At 40.3% G+C, this 19,538-nt stretch overlaps 1 protein-coding gene across 1 annotated transcript in view; it reads right to left on the bottom strand.

The window, feature by feature from the left end:
- Nucleotides 1–18,893, bottom strand: part of LOC115465006 (histo-blood group ABO system transferase 1-like) — a 30,452-nt gene extending 11,559 nt beyond the window's left edge. The window contains exons 1-6 of the mRNA XM_030195402.1: nucleotides 18,843–18,893; nucleotides 17,287–17,373; nucleotides 13,453–13,482; nucleotides 11,851–11,880; nucleotides 5,561–5,701; nucleotides 4,661–4,696 (exon numbers count right to left, since the gene is read on the bottom strand). Coding sequence (XP_030051262.1) covers nucleotides 4,661–4,696; nucleotides 5,561–5,701; nucleotides 11,851–11,880; nucleotides 13,453–13,482; nucleotides 17,287–17,373; nucleotides 18,843–18,889 — 371 coding nt within the window. The 5' untranslated portion in view covers nucleotides 18,890–18,893. The remainder of the gene's footprint in view (nucleotides 1–4,660; nucleotides 4,697–5,560; nucleotides 5,702–11,850; nucleotides 11,881–13,452; nucleotides 13,483–17,286; nucleotides 17,374–18,842) is intronic.
- Between the last annotated feature and the right edge of the window lie 645 nt (nucleotides 18,894–19,538).

The raw sequence follows: 19,538 nt of genomic DNA, 5'->3' as shown, positions 1-19,538 counted from the left end.
CAGCACAACAGACAATGCCACTGAACTACCAAATGATTATTGAAATGATGGTAAATGTAGACAAAGGTGTTTTGCATATGAAGTACAGATAAAGCTATGGAAGATGTTTCAGTCAGGACCAACTGGCCAGACGCTCTTTTAATTTTGACCACTTAACTTTTGAAAAATGTTTGTTGACTGGGAGGCAACAAAGAAATTATGAGAGTCAAATGAGGATCATAGTATAAAACCCACCAATGGCCAGGCCAAGAGGAGCTTAACAACCAAAACAGAATATGAAGAATATTTTAAAAAAATCAGCTGTGATTATCACCCCAACAGATGAAGCCACTGCACTACCTAAACTCCAAAACCAATTATTGAAATGATGGAAAACGTAGACAAAAGATATTTTGCATATCAAATGCAGATAAAGCTATGGAAGAAGTTTCAGTCAGTTCCAACTGGCCAGATGCTCCTTTAATTTTGATCACGTAACTTTTGAAAAACGTTAGTGGACTGGAATGCAACAATGAAATTAAGAGTCAATTGAAGATCATAACCCGCCAATGGCCAAGCCAAGAGGAGCTCAACAACCAAAGCAGAAAATCAAGAATAATAAAACGTTGGCTGTGATCATCAGCACAACAGACAATGCCACTGAACTACCAAATGATTATTGAAATGATGGTAAATGTAGACAAAAGGTGTTTTGCATATGAAGTACAGATAAAGCTATGGAAGAAGTTTCAGTCAGTTCTAACTGGCCAGATGCTCCTTTAATTTTGATCACGTAACTTTTGAAAAACGTTAGTGGACTGGAATGCAACAATGAAATTAAGAGTCAATTGAAGATCATAACCCGCCAATGGCCAAGCCAAGAGGAGCTCAACAACCAAAGCAGAAAATCAAGAATAATAAAAAGTTGGCTGTGATCATCAGCACAACAGACAATGCCACTGAACTACCAAAATGATTATTGAAATGATGGTAAATGTAGACAAAAGGTGTTTTGCATATGAAGTACAGATAAAGCTATGGAAGATGTTTCAGTCAGGACCAACTGGCCAGATGCTTTTTTAATTTTGACCACTTAACTTTTGAAAAATGTTTGTTGACTGGGAGGCAACAAAGAAATTACAAGAGTCAAATGAGGATCATACTAAAACCCGCTAATGGCCAAGCCAAGAGGATCTTAACAACCAGAGCAGAATATCAAAAATATTAAAAAGTTGGCTGTGATCATCACCCCAACAGACGAAGCCACTGGACTACCAAAAATTATTATTGAAATGATGGAAAACGTGACAAAAGGTGTTTTGCATATGAAATACAGATAAAGCTACAGATAAAGCTATGGAAGATGTTTCAGTCAGGACCAACTAGCCAGACGCACCTTTAATTTTGACCACTTAACTTTTGAAAAATGTTTGTTGACTGGGAGGCAACAAAGAAATTATGAGAGTCAAAAGAGGATCATAGTAAAACCCACCAATGGCCAGGCCAAGAGGAGCTTAACAACCAAAACAGAATATGAAGAATATTTTAAAAAAATCAGCTGTGATTATCACCCCAACAGATGAAGCCACTGCACTACCTAAACTCCAAAACCAATTATTGAAATGATGGAAAACGTAGACAAAAGATATTTTGCATATCAAATGCAGATAAAGCTATGGAAGAAGTTTCAGTCAGTTCCAACTGGCCAGATGCTCCTTTAATTTTGATCACGTAACTTTTGAAAAACGTTAGTGGACTGGAATGCAACAATGAAATTAAGAGTCAATTGAAGATCATAACCCGCCAATGGCCAAGCCAAGAGGAGCTCAACAACCAAAGCAGAAAATCAAGAATAATAAAAAGTTGGCTGTGATCATCAGCACAACAGACAATGCCACTGAACTACCAAAATGATTATTGAAATGATGGTAAATGTAGACAAAAGGTGTTTTGCATATGAAGTACAGATAAAGCTATGGAAGAAGTTTCAGTCAGTTCTAACTGGCCAGATGCTCCTTTAATTTTGATCACGTAACTTTTGAAAAACGTTAGTGGACTGGAATGCAACAATGAAATTAAGAGTCAATTGAAGATCATAACCCGCCAATGGCCAAGCCAAGAGGAGCTCAACAACCAAAGCAGAAAATCAAGAATAATAAAAAGTTGGCTGTGATCATCAGCACAACAGACAATGCCACTGAACTACCAAAATGATTATTGAAATGATGGTAAATGTAGACAAAAAGTGTTTTGCATATGAAGTACAGATAAAGCTATGGAAGAAGTTTCAGTCAGTTCTAACTGGCCAGATGCTCCTTTAATTTTGATCACGTAACTTTTGAAAAACGTTAGTGGACTGGAATGCAACAATGAAATTAAGAGTCAATTGAAGATCATAACCCGCCAATGGCCAAGCCAAGAGGAGCTCAACAACCAAAGCAGAAAATCAAGAATAATAAAAAGTTGGCTGTGATCATCAGCACAACAGACAATGCCACTGAACTACCAAAATGATTATTGAAATGATGGTAAATGTAGACAAAAGGTGTTTTGCATATGAAGTACAGATAAAGCTATGGAAGATGTTTCAGTCAGGACCAACTGGCCAGATGCTCTTTTAATTTTGACCACTTAACTTTTGAAAAATGTTTGTTGACTGGGAGGCAACAAAGAAATTACAAGAGTCAAATGAGGATCATACTAAAACCCGCTAATGGCCAAGCCAAGAGGATCTTAACAACCAGAGCAGAATATCAAAAATATTAAAAAGTTGGCTGTGATCATCACCCCAACAGACGAAGCCACTGGACTACCAAAAATTATTATTGAAATGATGGAAAACGTGACAAAAGGTGTTTTGCATATGAAATACAGATAAAGCTACAGATAAAGCTATGGAAGATGTTTCAGTTAGGACCAACTAGCCAGACGCACCTTTAATTTTGACCACTTAACTTTTGAAAAAGGTTTGTTGACTGGTAGGCAACAAAGAAATTATGAGAGTCAAATGAGGATCATAGTAAAACCCACCAATGGCCAAGCCAAGAGGAGCTTAACAACCAAAACAGAATATGAAGAATATTTTTAAAAAATCAGCTGTGATTATCACCCCAACAGATGAAGCCACTGCACTACCTAAACTCCAAAACCAATTATTGAAATGATGGAAAACGTAGACAAAAGATATTTTGCATATCAAATGCAGATAAAGCTATGGAAGAAGTTTCAGTCAGTTCCAACTGGCCAGATGCTCCTTTAATTTTGATCACGTAACTTTTGAAAAACGTTAGTGGACTGGAATGCAACAATGAAATTAAGAGTCAATTGAAGATCATAACCCGCCAATGGCCAAGCCAAGAGGAGCTCAACAACCAAAGCAGAAAATCAAGAATAATAAAAAGTTGGCTGTGATCATCAGCACAACAGACAATGCCACTGAACTACCAAAATGATTATTGAAATGATGGTAAATGTAGACAAAAGGTGTTTTGCATATGAAGTACAGATAAAGCTATGGAAGATGTTTCAGTCAGGACCAACTGGCCAGACGCTCTTTTAATTTTGACCACTTAACTTTTGAAAAATGTTTGTTGACTGGGAGGCAACAAAGAAATTATGAGAGTCAAATGAGGATCATAGTAAAACCCACCAATGGCCAGGCCAAGAGGAGCTTAACAACCAAAACAGAATATGAAGAATATTTTAAAAAAATCAGCTGTGATTATCACCCCAACAGATGAAGCCACTGCACTACCTAAACTCCAAAACCAATTATTGAAATGATGGAAAACGTAGACAAAAGATATTTTACATATCAAATGCAGATAAAGCTATGGAAGAAGTTTCAGTCAGTTCCAACTGGCCAGATGCTCCTTTAAGTTTGATCACGTAACTTTTGAAAAACGTTAGTGGACTGGAATGCAACAATGAAATTAAGAGTCAATTGAAGATCATAACCCGCCAATGGCCAAGCCAAGAGGAGCTCAACAACCAAAGCAGAAAATCAAGAATAATAAAAAGTTGGCTGTGATCATCAGCACAACAGACAATGCCACTGAACTACCAAAATGATTATTGAAATGATGGTAAATGTAGAAAAAAGGTGTTTTGCATATGAAGTACAGATAAAGCTATGGAAGATGTTTCAGTCAGTTCCAACTGGCCAGATGCTCCTTTAATTTTGATCACGTAACTTTTGAAAAACGTTAGTGGACTGGAATGCAACAATGAAATTAAGAGTCAATTGAAGATCATAACCCGCCAATGGCCAAGCCAAGAGGAGCTCAACAACCAAAGCAGAATATCAAGAACATTAAAAAAATATATTTTATTGCTGTTAAGGGAACATGGGCCCAGGGCCACAGCCTACCTAACAAGCAGCTTTAATAAGAAAAGAAAACAAACAAAATGTAATATTTTTAATCTATTTGTGTGCCTTGTTTTATCTTGTCTCTTTCTTTTCATATGCTGGAGTTTCTTTTGACTTGTTTTTAATGTGTGATTGGACACCGCTCTGATGTGTTTGTGAAGGACTGTAAAATCAATTTTATTAAACTAAACTAAATATCCTGGAATAGTCCGCTGAGCAGGGTTCAGTCGGGCAAGTGCCTGTCCTTCCTGATTAAACTCTGTTGGATGAAACACTAATATAGAATTTCGCCGTGAAGTTTTGAGTACTCACGGAGGTCGTAACAGGTCAGGATTTTGGTAAACCATCCTGCAAAGACAAGAGCAGAAACACTTATAATATGAATATAAGCATCATTTGCATAGTGCTCGCAGGCACATTCAGTGTTAGGCGACTCATAATAAACAGTCCCGGCACCTGGGAGCTTACAATCTCGTGAATACACACAGACAAAACCACACATATTAGGTTTAACATTTTATAAAATGAGGAGACAACTGGTAAGGATTAAACAAGGTTACTTCAGCTTTGTAAAATTGGGATTTAGACATTTATGCAAAATAAACGTCTAAATGCCCACTTATGCACCTCTAAAAGGCGAATAAACTAGGCACCATAAACTACTCTAAACAAGTCACTTGAGGGTCCTTTTACAAAGAAGTGCTGAAAAATGGCTTGTGGTAGTGTAGGTGCAGGTTTTGGGTATGCGGCAATCCATTTTTCAGTGCGCTTGTGAAGGCCCTTTTTTTTTGCCAAAAATGGACGTGTGGCAAAATTAAAATTCCAGCGCGTCCATTTTGGGTCCGAGACCTTACCGCCAGTCATTAACCTAGTGGTAAAGAATCCGGGCGGTAATAACCTCTGCACATCTGTTACGCATAACCGAAAAAAAATATTTTTCAGACGCGCGTCAGAAATGAAATTACCTCAAGAGCCACGCGATAGACAGGTGGTAACTCCATTTTGGCGTGCATTGCGCATGCGTAGACGCTTACGCGCCTTAGTAAAAGGGCCCCCATATTCTGCCTTTGCTCATTCCCTGCTGTACCTTTGCCCTCTGCAGCACCTGGCTTATGAGTGACATTCACTCCTGTGATGTTATGCCCAAAACAAATCCAGTTGGTAAATCCAGTCTTCAGGAACGCCACCACACCCTGAAAGGAAGGTGCCTACCTGGGTAAAGCAAGAGGAGATGTTTCAGATAAAACCCTGTAGCACTTGCAGGACGTTGCAGGTTTGTCAGAATACAGCGGCTCAACTGATAGCTGTACAGTCACGTTTTTAGCATATTTCTCTGATTTTGAGGGGCTTTCACTGGTTACAGGTGGAAAAAGAGAACTTATTTTAAAATCCTGTTATTAATTCATAAGACATTGACATTAGAATCTGATTATTATTTGAGAACTGTTCTTAAGATCTATCCACCGGCTAGGTCTTTGAGATCAGCAGATGCTTATTTATTATCTATTCCAGTTGGGCGTAAGATTCATTTTGAAGAGACAAGGCAAAAGGCTTTTTCTATTGCAGGTCCACAACTGAGAAATTCTTTGCCAACACAGATTAAATTAATGAGATACTAATCATGAGAATGTAAGAATAGCCATACTGGATCAGACTAATGGTCCATCTAACCCAGTATCCTGCTTCCAGTAGTGGCACATCCAGGTCACAAGTACCTGGCAGAAACCCAAATAGTAGCAACATTCCATATTACCAATCCTGGGACAAGCAGTGGCTTCCCCCATGTCTATCTCAATAACAGACTATGGACCTTTCCTCCAGGAACTTGTTCAAACCTTTTTTAAACCCAGATACGCTAACCACCATTACCACATCCTCCGGCAACAAGCTCCAGAGCTTAACTATTCTTTGCATGAAAAAATATTTCCTTCTATTTGTTTTAAAAATATTTACATGCAATTTCATTGAGTGTCCCCTATTTTTTGTACTTTTGGAACAAATAAAAAAATCAATTTACTTCTACTCATTCTACACTACTCAGGATGTTGTAGAACTTAATCATATCTCCCCTCATCCATCTCTTTTCTAAGCTGAAGAGCCCTAACCTCTTTAGCCTTTCCTCATACAAGAGGAGTTCCATCCCCTTTATCATTTTGGTCGTTCTTTTTGAAGCTTTTCTAATTCTGCTATATCTTTTTTGAGATACGGTGACCAGAACTGAATGCAATACTTAAGGTGCGGATGCACTATGGAGCGATACAGAGGCATTATAGTATTTTCAGTCTTATTACATAAGTACATTAGTATTGCCATACTGGGAAAGACCAAAGGTCCATCAAGCCCAGCATCCTGTTTCCAACATTGGCCAATCCGGGTCACAAATACCTGGCAAGCTCCCAAAAAAGTACAAAACATTCTATACTGCTTATCCCAGAAATAGTGGATTTTCCCCAAGTCCATTTAATAATGGTCTATGGACTTTTCCTTTAGGAAGCCATCCAAACCTTTTTAAAACTCCGCTAAGCTAATTGCCTTTACCACATCCTCTGGTAACATATTCCAGAGTTTAATTATACGTCAAGTGAAGAAGACTTTTCTCCGATTCGTTTTAAATTTACTACATTGTAGCTTCATCGCATGCCCCCTAGTCCTAGTATTTTTGGAAAGCGTAAACAGATGCTTCACGTCTACCCTTTCCACTCCACTCATTATTTTATAGACCTCTATCATATCTCCCCTCAGCCGTCTTTTCTCCAAGCTGAAGAACCCTAGCCACTTTATCATTTTCGTCGCCCTTCTCTGCACCTTTTCTAATTCCACTATATCTTTTTTGAGATGCGGTGACCAGAATTGAACACAATATTTGAGGTGCGGTCGCACCATGGAACAAATCAAAGGCATTATAACATCCTCATTTTTGCTTTCCATTCCTTTCCTAATAATACCTAACATTCCATTTGCTTTCTTAGCCGCAGCAGCACACTGAGCAGAAGGTTTCAACATATCACCAACGACCACACCTAGATCCCTTTCTTGGTCCGTGACTCCTAACGTGGAACCTTGCATGACATAGCTATAATTCGGGTTCCTCTTTCCCACATGCATCACTTTGCACTTGCTCACATTAAACATCATCTGCCATTTAGACGCCCAGTCTCCCAGTCTCGTAAGGTCCTCTTGTAATTTTTCACAATTCTCCCGCGATTTAACGACTTTGAATAATTTTGAGTCATCGGCAAATTTAATTACCTCACTAGTTACTCCCAACTCTAAGTCATTTATAAATATGTTAAAAAGCTGCAGTTCTAGCACAGACCCCTGGGGACCCCCACCAACTACCCGTCTCCATTGAGAATACTGACCATTTAACCCTACTCTCTGTTTTCTATCTTTTAACCAGTTTTTAATCCACAATAGAACACTACCTCCTATCCCATGACTCTCCCATTTCCTCTGGAGTCTTTCATGAGGTACTTTGTCAAACGCCTTCTGGAAATCCAGATATACAATATCAACCGGCTCACCTTTATCCACATGTTTGTTCACCCCTTCAAAGAAATTTAGTAGATTGGTGAGGCAAGATTTCCCTTCACTAAATCCATGTTGACTTTGTCTCATTAATCCATGCTTTTGAATATGCTCTGTAATTTTGTTCTTAATAATAGTCTCTACCATTTTGCCTGGCACTGACGTCAGACTCAGGAACCTTTTTTAAAAATCGGCATTACATTGGCCACCCTTCAATCTTCCGGTACCCCGCTCAATTTTAAGGATAAATTACATATTACTAACAATAGCTCCGCAAGCTCATTTTTCAGTTCTATTAGTACTCTGGGATGAATACCATCCGGTCCAGATTTGCTACTCTTCAGTTTGTAGAACTGCCCCCCTCCAGGTTTACAGAGAATTCATTAAGTTTTTCCGACTCGTCAGCTTCAAATACCATTTCTGGCATCGGTATCCCACCCAAATCTTCCTCGGTGAAGACCGAAGTAAAGAAGTCATTTAATCTCTCCGCTACAGCTTTGTCTTCCCTGATCGCCCCTTTTACTCCTCTGTCATTTAGCGGTCCAACGCAATCTTTTTTTTCGAAGTCCCTCTTAGCCTTCCTTATCAGTGCTTTGCATTTGACCTGACATTCCTTATTATTTTCAGTCAGTTCCTTCTTCCATTTTCTGAAGGATTTTCTTTTAGTTCTAATAGCTTCCTTCACCTCACTTTTTAACCACACCGGCTGCCGTTTGGTCTTCCGTCCTCCTTTTTTAATACGCGGAATATATTTGGCCTGGGCTTCCAGGATGGTGTTTTTGAACAGCATCCACGACTAATGTAAATTTTTGACCCTCGCAGTTGCTCCTCTAAGTTTTTTTTTCACCGTTCTTCTCATTTTATCATAGTCTCCTTTTTTAAAGTTAAACGCTAACGTATTTGATTTCCTATGTATACTTACTTCAAAGCTAATATCAAATCCGATCATATTATGATCACTGTTATCAAGCGGCCCCAGCACAATTACCTCCCGCACCAGATCATGCGCTCCACTAAGGACTAGATCTAGAATTTTTCCTTCTCTCGTTGGCTCCTGTATCAGCTGCTCCATAAAGCTGTCCTTTATTTCATCAAGGAATTTGACCTCCCTAGCGTGCCCCAATGTTACATTTATCCAGTCAATACCGGGGTAATTGATTACCCAGTCAATATTCATCATCCCTTTCCTAATAATTCCTAGCATCCTGTTTGCTTTTTGAGCCACCACCGCACACTGAGCAGAAGATTCCAGTGTATTCTCTACAAGGACACCTAGATCGTTTTCTTGAGTGCTGACCTCCAAGGTGGACCCTAGCATCAGGAGCACAATGATTAGCTATATAAACAATCATTACATCACTGGTCTCTACATCAAAGCAATGCTAAGAGTTCTTAGACCAGGAAAGGAAGCAATAATACACTATACATACAACATCACTGGTCCTTACATCAATCCAGGCTCTTAACATCAGCTGGGGGGGCCCGGTTCACAGCGAGAGCCAGAAGCTTCTTGGACCAGGAACAGATCCTCTGTGCAGCGCATCCACTCACAGATGAGCCCCCACTCTGCTGTAACAAGCCCCCCTTTTTATTAGGCTTAGAGCTCATGTTCAGAGCTAAGGAAAATTACAGAATGCTTCTCTGTTTAGGTAAACAAGCCATACTATGGGAACGTGGTCACATGTTTTCCAAGTCCAGGTGGCCAAGCTGAACTTGAAAACAAGCTCCATCTTTCCCTTCACATAACATATTAATTAGAGCTGTGTCTTATCTTCTGCATTCCAACTTATTTTCACACAAAGTTAAACAATCATTTTTAAACAGAATTACTTCTAATCAACAATACAGACCCCAAGTGCACTGGTCGGTCAAGACAGAGTTGTTTTCCGTAACCTGGTACAATCAATGGTGCTCAGTCATCTAGACTACTGCAATGCACTCTACACCGGCTGTAAAGAGCAAATAATCAAGAAACTTCAGACAGCCCAGAACACTGCAGCTAAACTCATATTCGGTAAAACTAAATATGAAAGTGCTAAACCCCTATGAGAAAAGCTACATTGGCTCCCACTTAAAGAACGCATCACGTTCAAAATATGCTCCCTAGTTCACAAAATCATTCACAGAGATGCACCAGCCTACATGTCAGACCTGATAGACTTACCACCCAGGAATGCTAAAAGATCATCCCACACATTCCTTAATCTGCACTTCCCCAACTGCAAAGGTCTAAAATACAAACTAATGCATGCGTCAAACTTTACCTACTTGAGCACACAGTTATGGAACGCACTACCGCGAAACTTAAAAACGATTTATGAACTAACCAACTTCCGCAAACTACTGAAGACCCATCTCTTTAATAAGGCATACCACAAAGATCAACAAATGTGAACATACACAACTCCTCCACATATATTCAGAACTGTCTTACAATATCTGCTTGTTATATTACTATCATGTTTTATCATTATCATGTTACCCAAGATCCTTCTGTAACACTAAATGTCTATTTTCTAATATATTTCTACCATTCATGATGTATTGTAAGCCACATTGAGCCTGCAAAGAGGTGGGAAAATGTGGGATACAAATGCAATAAATAATAATAATAATAATAAAAACAATCATTAAAATTCACTTGTATTACAGGGAGAGACCTGAGAGAAAATGTGTGGCTAGGGGGGAGGGGGAGTGAGACATGTGTGGCCTAGGGGGCACCGTGAAAAATTACTTGGACTTTAAGGGTGCCGTGAACCAAAAAAGTTTGGGAACCACTGAGTTAAGCATTTGAAGCACTTTAACTCCTGGGGAAGCCGTAAACTGGTGAATCGGTGGCCTCTGTCAAGTTTGTCTAAGATAAATGCTCGGCTTATTATTAGATTTGACAGCGTTTTGTGCCTCAGTAAAAATTCACATAAAATGTTTGGTGCTTGGAGTAAAAAATACCAAAAAGCTTACATTAAAATTAGTATGAGTGCACTTAAATATTAATTTTGAGGCACACTGGACCCCATTGAAAGGAAGTTTTTTTATGACCTGTGAATGATATTGGAACTGGTTTAGCACAGACCTTTCAGAGACTAGCTTTGATAGTTTCTGAGGTCTTTTTTTCTCCTTCAGTGCGTTCATTTATCCAGTTTAACTATATGCCACAGATCCAGTGTTAGCATAGTGTAATTTACAAGTTTTTGTGGATCTGATTGAATCTCCATTGTCTGCAGGTATTTCTCTTGATTTAGTCCCAGTGTCTGCGAGGATTTAATGGTACAGCCACAGAGATGTCCACCATGAACACACTTCAGATGCTGATAAGGCAATTCTTAACTTCATTACATGCACACATTTTCGGTCACTCACACACACACACAAAAACCAGAGACAGAACATCACAGGAGGCATACAAAGATTTCTGTGAATAAGTGAGCGGAGGAGTGGCCTAGTGGTTAGAGCATCAGTCTTGAAGTCCAGAGGTGGCCAATTCAAATCCCACTGCTGCTCCTTGTGATCTTGGGCAAGTCACTTAACCCTCCATTGCCTCAGGTACAAACTTAGATTGTGAGCCCTCCCGGGACACAGAAATACCCAGTGTATCTGAATGTAACGTACCTTGAGCTACTAATGAAAAAGGTGTGAGCAAACTCCAAATAAATAAATAACAAGAATTTTCACAGAGAAATGCACAAAAATGGCTTCTCCATTGTGCGTAACTCTGCATCGTGAATATTTTCTGCTAGAAGTACCTCGATCCTACGCCTGACAATTAACATTGCTTTTCGTGTTGCTTGAAATAAATTAACTTGGACAAGCGTGGGTGAGAGGGTGGAGGGGAACAGCCAAGATGAGTGTCGAGGGCTTCCAAACCAACCTCTGATACTCCCATATGGGCATTTCCCCCTGTTGACCACCCGAAAGTGATGAAAACCAAAACCAAACAGCACTGGGATGAAAATGGATGGATGGGATGTACTGACCTCCAAGACAGAGATCCGGGATTTGACCACCTATGGAAGAGAAGAAACATGTGCAACGTGAAATTTTCAACAACAATGTGTATTTACTTATAACTTAAGTTTCTCATGGAAGCATTTTAAAAAGTGAAAATGTGCAAGGTTAGATTTTCTTCGGACACCTAAAAGGCGAATGCTGAAACAGCTTTTTTCTTTAAAATTCTCATCACAGAATTCAATCAGATAATATCGGCCCCCCAATTTAGAGTCAAAAGTAATTAGGAGAGCTCATCTGTCGATCAAAGGTTAGCGGAGGCACAGTGACAGCTAAGAGAGGATATGGGACAGAGAATTGGCATGTAGGAGAGACCTTCTATTAGTCAGAGGAAGTGAGGGAGCACAGGCATCTGGGAGAGGCCTTCTATTGGTCAGAGGATGTGGGGTGAAGCCTAGGCATCTGGGAGAGGCCCTCTATTGGTCAGAGGATGTGGGGTGAAGCGTAGGCATCTGGGAGAGGCCTTCTATTGGTCAGAGGATGTGGGGTGAAGCACAGGCATCTGGGAGAGGCCTTTTACTGGTCAGAAGATATGTGTGTATGAGAGGGAGCAGTCATCTGGAAGAGCCTTCTATTGGTCCAAGGACATAGGAGGGAGCACAGACATCTGGGACAGCCTTTAATTGGTCCAAGGACGTAGGAAGGAGCACAGGCTTCTGGGAGAGCCCTTCTATTAGTCGGATGATGTGGGAGGGAATGCAGGTGTCTGGGACAGCCTGGGACAGCCCTTCTATTGGTCCAAGAATGTGGAAGGGTGCACAGGAATCTGGGAAAGGCTTTCTGTTGGGCACAGGGTTTGGGAGGGAGCAAATCCCACGGCTGCTCCTTATGCTCTTGGGAAATCACGTAATCCTCTAATGCCTCAGGCAGAAAATTAGTGTGTAAGGGAAATACCTACTGTACATGAATGTAAGTTACCTTGAGCTACTACCAGAAACGCATGCGTTAAATATGAAAAAAAAAGAAGCTCTAACGACTGGGAACACTGAAATATTTCCTTGGTTTGCCACTCAGCAACATCTTGTGGAAAAAAGTAACATAGTAAGTAACGGTAGATAAAGACCTGAAAGGTCCATCCAGTCTGCCCAACAGTCACATTCATGATCAATTCAAGATTTAAATCAACAATGAACGTGATATTATTTAGTTGATCATGGTCTTTCTTTGTTTTTTTCTGTGGCACAGACCGTAGATGTCCACCCAGCTCTGTCTCTATGTTCCAGCTACTGGAGTTGCCGTCAAAGCCCACTCCAGTCTTTCTGAATTCTGCCACAGTTTTTTTTTCCCACAACCTCATTCCAGGCATCCATCACCCTCTCCGTGAAAAAGAATTTTCTGACATTACTCTTAAGTCCACCACCCTGCAACCTCAATTCATGTCCTCTAGTTTTACCACTTTCCCTTCTCTGGAAAATATTTGTTTCTATATTAATACCTTTCAAGTATTTAAATTTCTTTATCATATCTCCCCTGTAACCCTAAATAACATATCTAACAGGCTTTACAATCTCAATTCTATATCCCACAAGGAAGCCCTAACACCTGACGGGATCTTTGGAGAAAACACTGACCTCCATGTCTTAATTCCGCTCATCAGCCACCTGTGAACAGAAATGGAACACGTGTATCTTGAAATAAATTCTTGTACCTGGTCTGTAGAGTTTTCACACTTCAGTGACCTGACTTTGATTTACTGTTCTTGATTCAGTTACACAAAGACTATGGACTTTTCCTCCAGGAATTTGTCCAAACCTTTTTTAAACCCAGATACGCTAACCGTTGATACCATATCCTCTGGCAAAGAGTTACAGAGCTTAACTATTCTTAAAAAAATATTTCCTCCTATTTGTTTTAAAAGTATTTCCATGTAACTTCTTGGAGTGTCCCCTAGTCTTTGTACTTTCAGAACGAATAAAAAATCGATTTACTTCTACTCATTCTATACAATCTTAAGTTTATGTTTATTTAGACTATAATATACCACCAAGCCTAACTGGCAGATCTAAGCGGTGCTGTAATTATGTTCTGAGGAAGAAGAGAAAGCACTTCCATTATCGCCCTTGAAAAAGCCGGAGGGCGAAACGGGTCTCCGTCGGGAGTTTTGCAGCTGGATTAAATGATAAGCTAAGTCGCACTATATTTTGTTTTTCTTATAAGTTTGCATTATTTCATTATTCATATGTATGTATGAGCACAATATGATTTTTTGGAGCACAAAAAAGTACCAAAATATATTTTCGAAGGTTTTTGGCCAATGATGATATAATAACCTGTTGAGTGCTGAAAGTACGTCAGTGATAAATTCACTTCAGCACCTGGGTCTTGTCCTCTTTTTGTTTTTAAGAGAATCTATGAGCAACATATAGTGTATTCTACAGTTTTCTGGTAGTAGTTTACAAAATAAAACAGAAAACACAAACATTATTTGAGTAAACAGAGGACAAAAATCTTATGGTTCAGCGATAAAGACAGATGGTCAAATACAACTGTTACATTATGTTCAGGGGAGACATTAAAGATTTTGAAGATCACTCCAGAGAGCTGGGTGTAATTTTAGACTCAACTTTGTCTTTTGAAAAGCAGATCAATGCCATAAGTACATTAAGAATTGCCATACTGGGACAGACCAAAGGTCCATCAAACCCAGCATCCTGTTTCCAACAGTGGCCAATCCAGGTCACAATACCTGGCAAGATCCCAAAAAAGAACAAAACATTCTATACTGCTTATCCCAGAAATAGTGGATTTTCCCCAAGTCCATTTAATAATGGTCTATGGACTTTTTCTTTAGGAAAATCTTTTTTAAACTCCGCTAAGCTAACCGCCTTTACCACATTCTCTGGCAACGAATTCCGGAGTTTAATTACATGTTGAGTGAAGAAAAAGTTTCTCTGATTCATTTTAAATTGTCCTGTCTGTCCCACCTTTATCCCTTATTTGTCCTGTCCTGTCTGTCCTATTAGATTGTAAGCCCTCTTGAGCAGGGACTGTCTTTTCTACATGTTAAATTGTGAAGCGCTGCGTACGACTGGTAGCGCTATAGAAATGATCTATAGTAGTAGTACATTGTAGCTTCATCGCATGACCCCTAGTCCTATAGTATTTTTGGAAAGCGTAAACAGACGCTTCACATCTACCCATTCCACTCCACTCATTATTTTATAGACCTCTATCATATCTCCCCTCAGCCGCCTTTTCTCCAAGCTGAAGAGCCCTAGCCACTTTAGCATTTCTTCACAGGGAAGTCGTCTGATCCCCCATATCATTTTTGTCGCCCTTCTCCACACCTTTTCTAATTCCACTATATCTTTTTTGAGATACGGCAACCAGAATTAAACACAATAATGCCCTTAGTACAAGATTTTTTTAAAGCTTCGTCAGCTTTGTGTAGAAAGATCTATGTTAATGGCAGATTTCAGATCTGTTGCTCAGGCTGTCTTGCTGCCACAATTAGATTACTCCATTTCACTTTAATCTTGTATCTCAGTGAAACTGGTTGCAATTGATGCAGAATACTGCTATTAGATTGATTAGTAGAGTTGGGCAATTTGATAGTGTTTCTCATATTTATCAAGAATGTCATGGCTAACAATAAGTAATCAAATTGATTTTAAGGTTCTTTGATTTTTCAGTTTTCATTTGGCTTGAATTCGCCGGGTTTAAGATGGCCGGCATCGGTTTTCAGCCATAATGGAAAATAATGCCGGCGATCTCAAACCCTGCGAAATCCAAGGCATTTGGTCGGGGGAGGAGCCAGCATTTGTAGTGCACTGGCCCCCCTGACATGCCAGGACACCAACCGGGCACCCTAGGGGGCACTTCTAAAAATTAAAAATAGCTCCCAGGTGCATAGGACCCTTCCCTTGGTTGTTTTGGAGGGCTCCCATTTACCACCACAAGTGTAACAGGTAGGGGGGGATGGGCCTGGGCCCACCTGTTTGAAGTGCACTGCACCCACTAAAAACTGCTCCAGGGACTTGCATTCTGCTATCAGGGAGCTGGGTATGGCATAGAGGCTTGCAAAAAGTTTTTTGGGGTGGGAGGGGGTTGGTGACCACTGGGGGAGTAAGGAGAGGTCATCCCTGATATCCTCCGGTGGTCATTTGGGGCACCTTTTTGAGGCTTGGTCGTGAAAAAAAAAAGGGACCAGGTAAAGCCGGCGAAATGCTCGTCAAGCCTGGCTTTTTTTCCAATTATCAGGCGAAGCTGGCCATCTCGTGAGCACGCCCCAGTCCCGCCCCGTCTTCACTACCCTACCGACACGCCCCCTTGATGTTTCGTCGGCTCCGCAACGGAAAGCAGTTGAACCTGGCCAAAATCGGCTTTCGATTATACCGATTTGGCCTGGTTCAGGAGATCGCCGGCCATCTCCCGATTTGTGTCGGAAGATGGCCGGCGATCACTTTCGAAAATGAGCTGGATAGTAACCTTGAGTATTGTGTGCAATTCTGGTCACCGTATCTCAAAAAAATGATATAAGGGGATGGAACTCATCTCATGTGGGGAAAGGTTTAAGAGGTTAGGGCTCTTCTGCTTGGAGAAGTGACGGCTGAGGAGGGATATGATAGAAGTCTATAAAATACTGAGTGGAGTAGAGCAGGTGGACATGAATCGATTGTTTACTGTTTCAAAAATGACAAAAACTAGGGGACACGGTAATACCTGGTAATACTTTTAAAAGATAGGAGAAAATATTTTTTTCACTCAATTTATAGTTAAGCTCTGGAACTTGTTGCCGGAGGATGTGGTAACAGCAATTACTATCCGAGTTAAAAAAACATTTGGCCATGTCCCTGGATGAAAAGTCCATAATCTGCTTTTAAGATATAGACATGGGGAAGTCACTGCTGTCCCTGGGATCTGTAGCATGAAATCTTGCTACTCTTTGGGATTCTGGAATCTTGCTGCTCTTTGGGATTCGGGAATCTTGCTGCTCTTTGGGATTCTGCCAGGTACTTATGACCTGGATTGGCCATTGTTGAATGCACGATACTGGGGCTAGATAGCCCACTGACCTGACCCGGGATAGCTATTCGTATGTTCTTACCAAGGGGCTGAGTTCCTTTTTTCCCCCACAATATTTTAATCAACATATACAACCAAAGGCATCACTTTCTATAGAGAATTATGCTCCATTTTCCTATTGACTATCTTCATCGTTGGTGTATCGAGTAGCCATCAGGACCAAAGCATGATTTCTGAATGATTGAAGGGGAAATGTGGGGAGGGGATGAGGAGGGAACACAGTGATTGAAGGATGGGACACATCATGGGAGGGATACACCAGAAAGAGTGACTGCATGAGACAGTGAAGGAATGACAGAAGGAGCAGACGAGTCATTCCAGGGCTGTGTTCGTAACAAATAAAACCTGAATTCATGCATTTGGAAAATGTTGCCACCTACTTGGAAATGACACAGCCAGTCATGGCACCCAAGGCAAAGGCCAGAAAGAGGATGTAAGCCTTTGATAACCGTTTGCACATCTTGCACCTGTAAAAAAAAGTCTCCTTTGTAATTCAGCTGGTCTATAGTAAGCCATATCTTGGAGAGGGCTGATAGCAATGCTTATAAACTGAGGGGGAACTCCTGTCATCATTAAATTGACTGCATCTATTCCCTTAAAGCAAAGCTGTCCACTAACCCATGTTCTCAAAAATTCACTCAGGCCGTCCCTTACTTCCTTCCTACCTTGTTACCAGTTCTCCTTATTGTTACAGGGAGAGATTCTCTATTTACAGACTTTGGAATAAGGTGCTTAAGCATGCATTGGAAATCTTACATAAGCGCTTTCATTCTGCAGCAGGAATAGATCTCCTGAGTTGGTACGTCAAGCTCCGTCTCTGGTTTAATTGGCTGTTTTTTATTCTTAAACCCTTATTCACCTGTTCAGTACTCGTATTGTTTAAATCATTGCTATAATAAATGTAACTCCCTAAAATCCCTTATTTGTCCCATTTGTCTCTCTTGAGTAGACTGTAAGCTCTGTCGAGCAGGGACTGCCTTCCATTTTATTTATTTATTAGGATTTATTTGCTGCCTTTTTGAAGGAATTCACTCAAGGCGGTGTACAGTAAGAATAGATCAAAAATGAGCAATAGACAATTCCAGCAGTAAAAATATTCAAAAACAATACAAAGTATGGCATGGTATACTATTTACAATAAATTACAAAAAATCAGGAAGATCAAATCCAACCAACCAAGTTAAACCTTAAACTCACTATAGTAAACTTGGGTTCAGAATAATTTATCTTTTTTTATATATATATGTATGCACTTTAAAAAAATGCTAAAGTGTTTTAAATTTAAAACAATTTAAAACACTTTAGCATTTTTTTAAAGTGCATACATATATATATAAAAAAAGATAAATTATTCTGAACCCAAGTTTACTATACTATTTACAATGTCAACACAATACGTAATAGAACATTATAGGTGATAGCGATGGGTAAAGCAAAGATGTAACATACAGAAGGCTAAGAAAGTAGGAAGAGTTAGAAAATAAGGTGATTGATTTAAATAAAGTTACACATAAGGCCAGAGAAATGGTTAAATGTTATCTCAACTAGGGTAGGAGTGAATAAACATGTCCTGCTGCAGTATGTGCAGCCCGAGTCACTCCTTGTGTGTGTGAGTGAGACTAACAAGTTAGTTACTTCTTCCAGTCAAGGCCTGGTTGAAGAGCCAAGCTTTCACCTGCTTCCTGAAGTAGAGATAGTCTTGTGTTAAGTGCAGCCTTTCAGGCAGTGCATTCCAGAGTGTGGGGGCTGCTCTGGAGAAGACTCGCTTGTTTTGTGTACAGCGCTGCATATGTCTAGTAGCGCTACAGAAATAAGTAGTAGCAGTTTCCAACTGTGCCTTATGCCTACTCTTACATTCACTGCTTGCCAGAAGTAGCAAAGCTAGCCTATTTCTATAATCAAAAGATCAAAACTTCACTCTAAAAGCAGTAATTACCAGGTGAAAGGACTGCTCTTCCCAGCTGATTGTACTTCATGCAGCATGGTGTCCAAGTTCAGCAGAGAATTAGGACAAAGAGCTGCCTGCTCTCGCATGTGGTTCCTCCTGAGGGTCAGTCACACCTAAATATGCAGGTATGGTTTTTCCAGGCAAGCATAGGCTCTCATAAATCCATCAGGCTGCACAATGGCAGTCACCTAACAACACTTCTAGGGTCTGGTCATCTCGACCTGGAGTACAAACACAAAGGATGAGAGACTAAACTAACTGTGTGCAAGTCCGCCCTCAATCCTACTAACAGAACTGTGTTACCAATGTGGTTCGGAGTGCAATTTGGTCCCCTAACTTATATGTTCTTTGCCAGATGGTCATACCATTTATGGTAAAATCAGTCAACTCAACTTCACTTTTTTCTTAATAAGAGTTCCAAGTTCCGAGGTTAGAGGATGAAGGGGGGAGCCTGGGTTTTCAGCTACACAATTTTTCTGGGGGAAAAATGGGAACAAGTCAAATGACAGAGTGAAAACAAGCAGGTTTGATTAACAGGAGACGGCTTGATATCACAAGGCTGAAACCACTCCACCCAAAGAAGTTTTCATTCTCCCCAATGCAGCCACCGCCATCTTGGTACACCCAAGACAATGTAATTGATAGGGCGACAAGCTCCTCCTACTGGCTTCAGGCCAGATAATG

The sequence above is a fragment of the Microcaecilia unicolor genome, chromosome 3, assembly GCF_901765095.1.
Source record: "Microcaecilia unicolor chromosome 3, aMicUni1.1, whole genome shotgun sequence".
NCBI lineage: Eukaryota > Metazoa > Chordata > Amphibia > Gymnophiona > Siphonopidae > Microcaecilia > Microcaecilia unicolor.
Note: the sequence above shows the minus strand (reverse complement) of the source record. Positions and strands in the feature narration are given on the sequence as shown.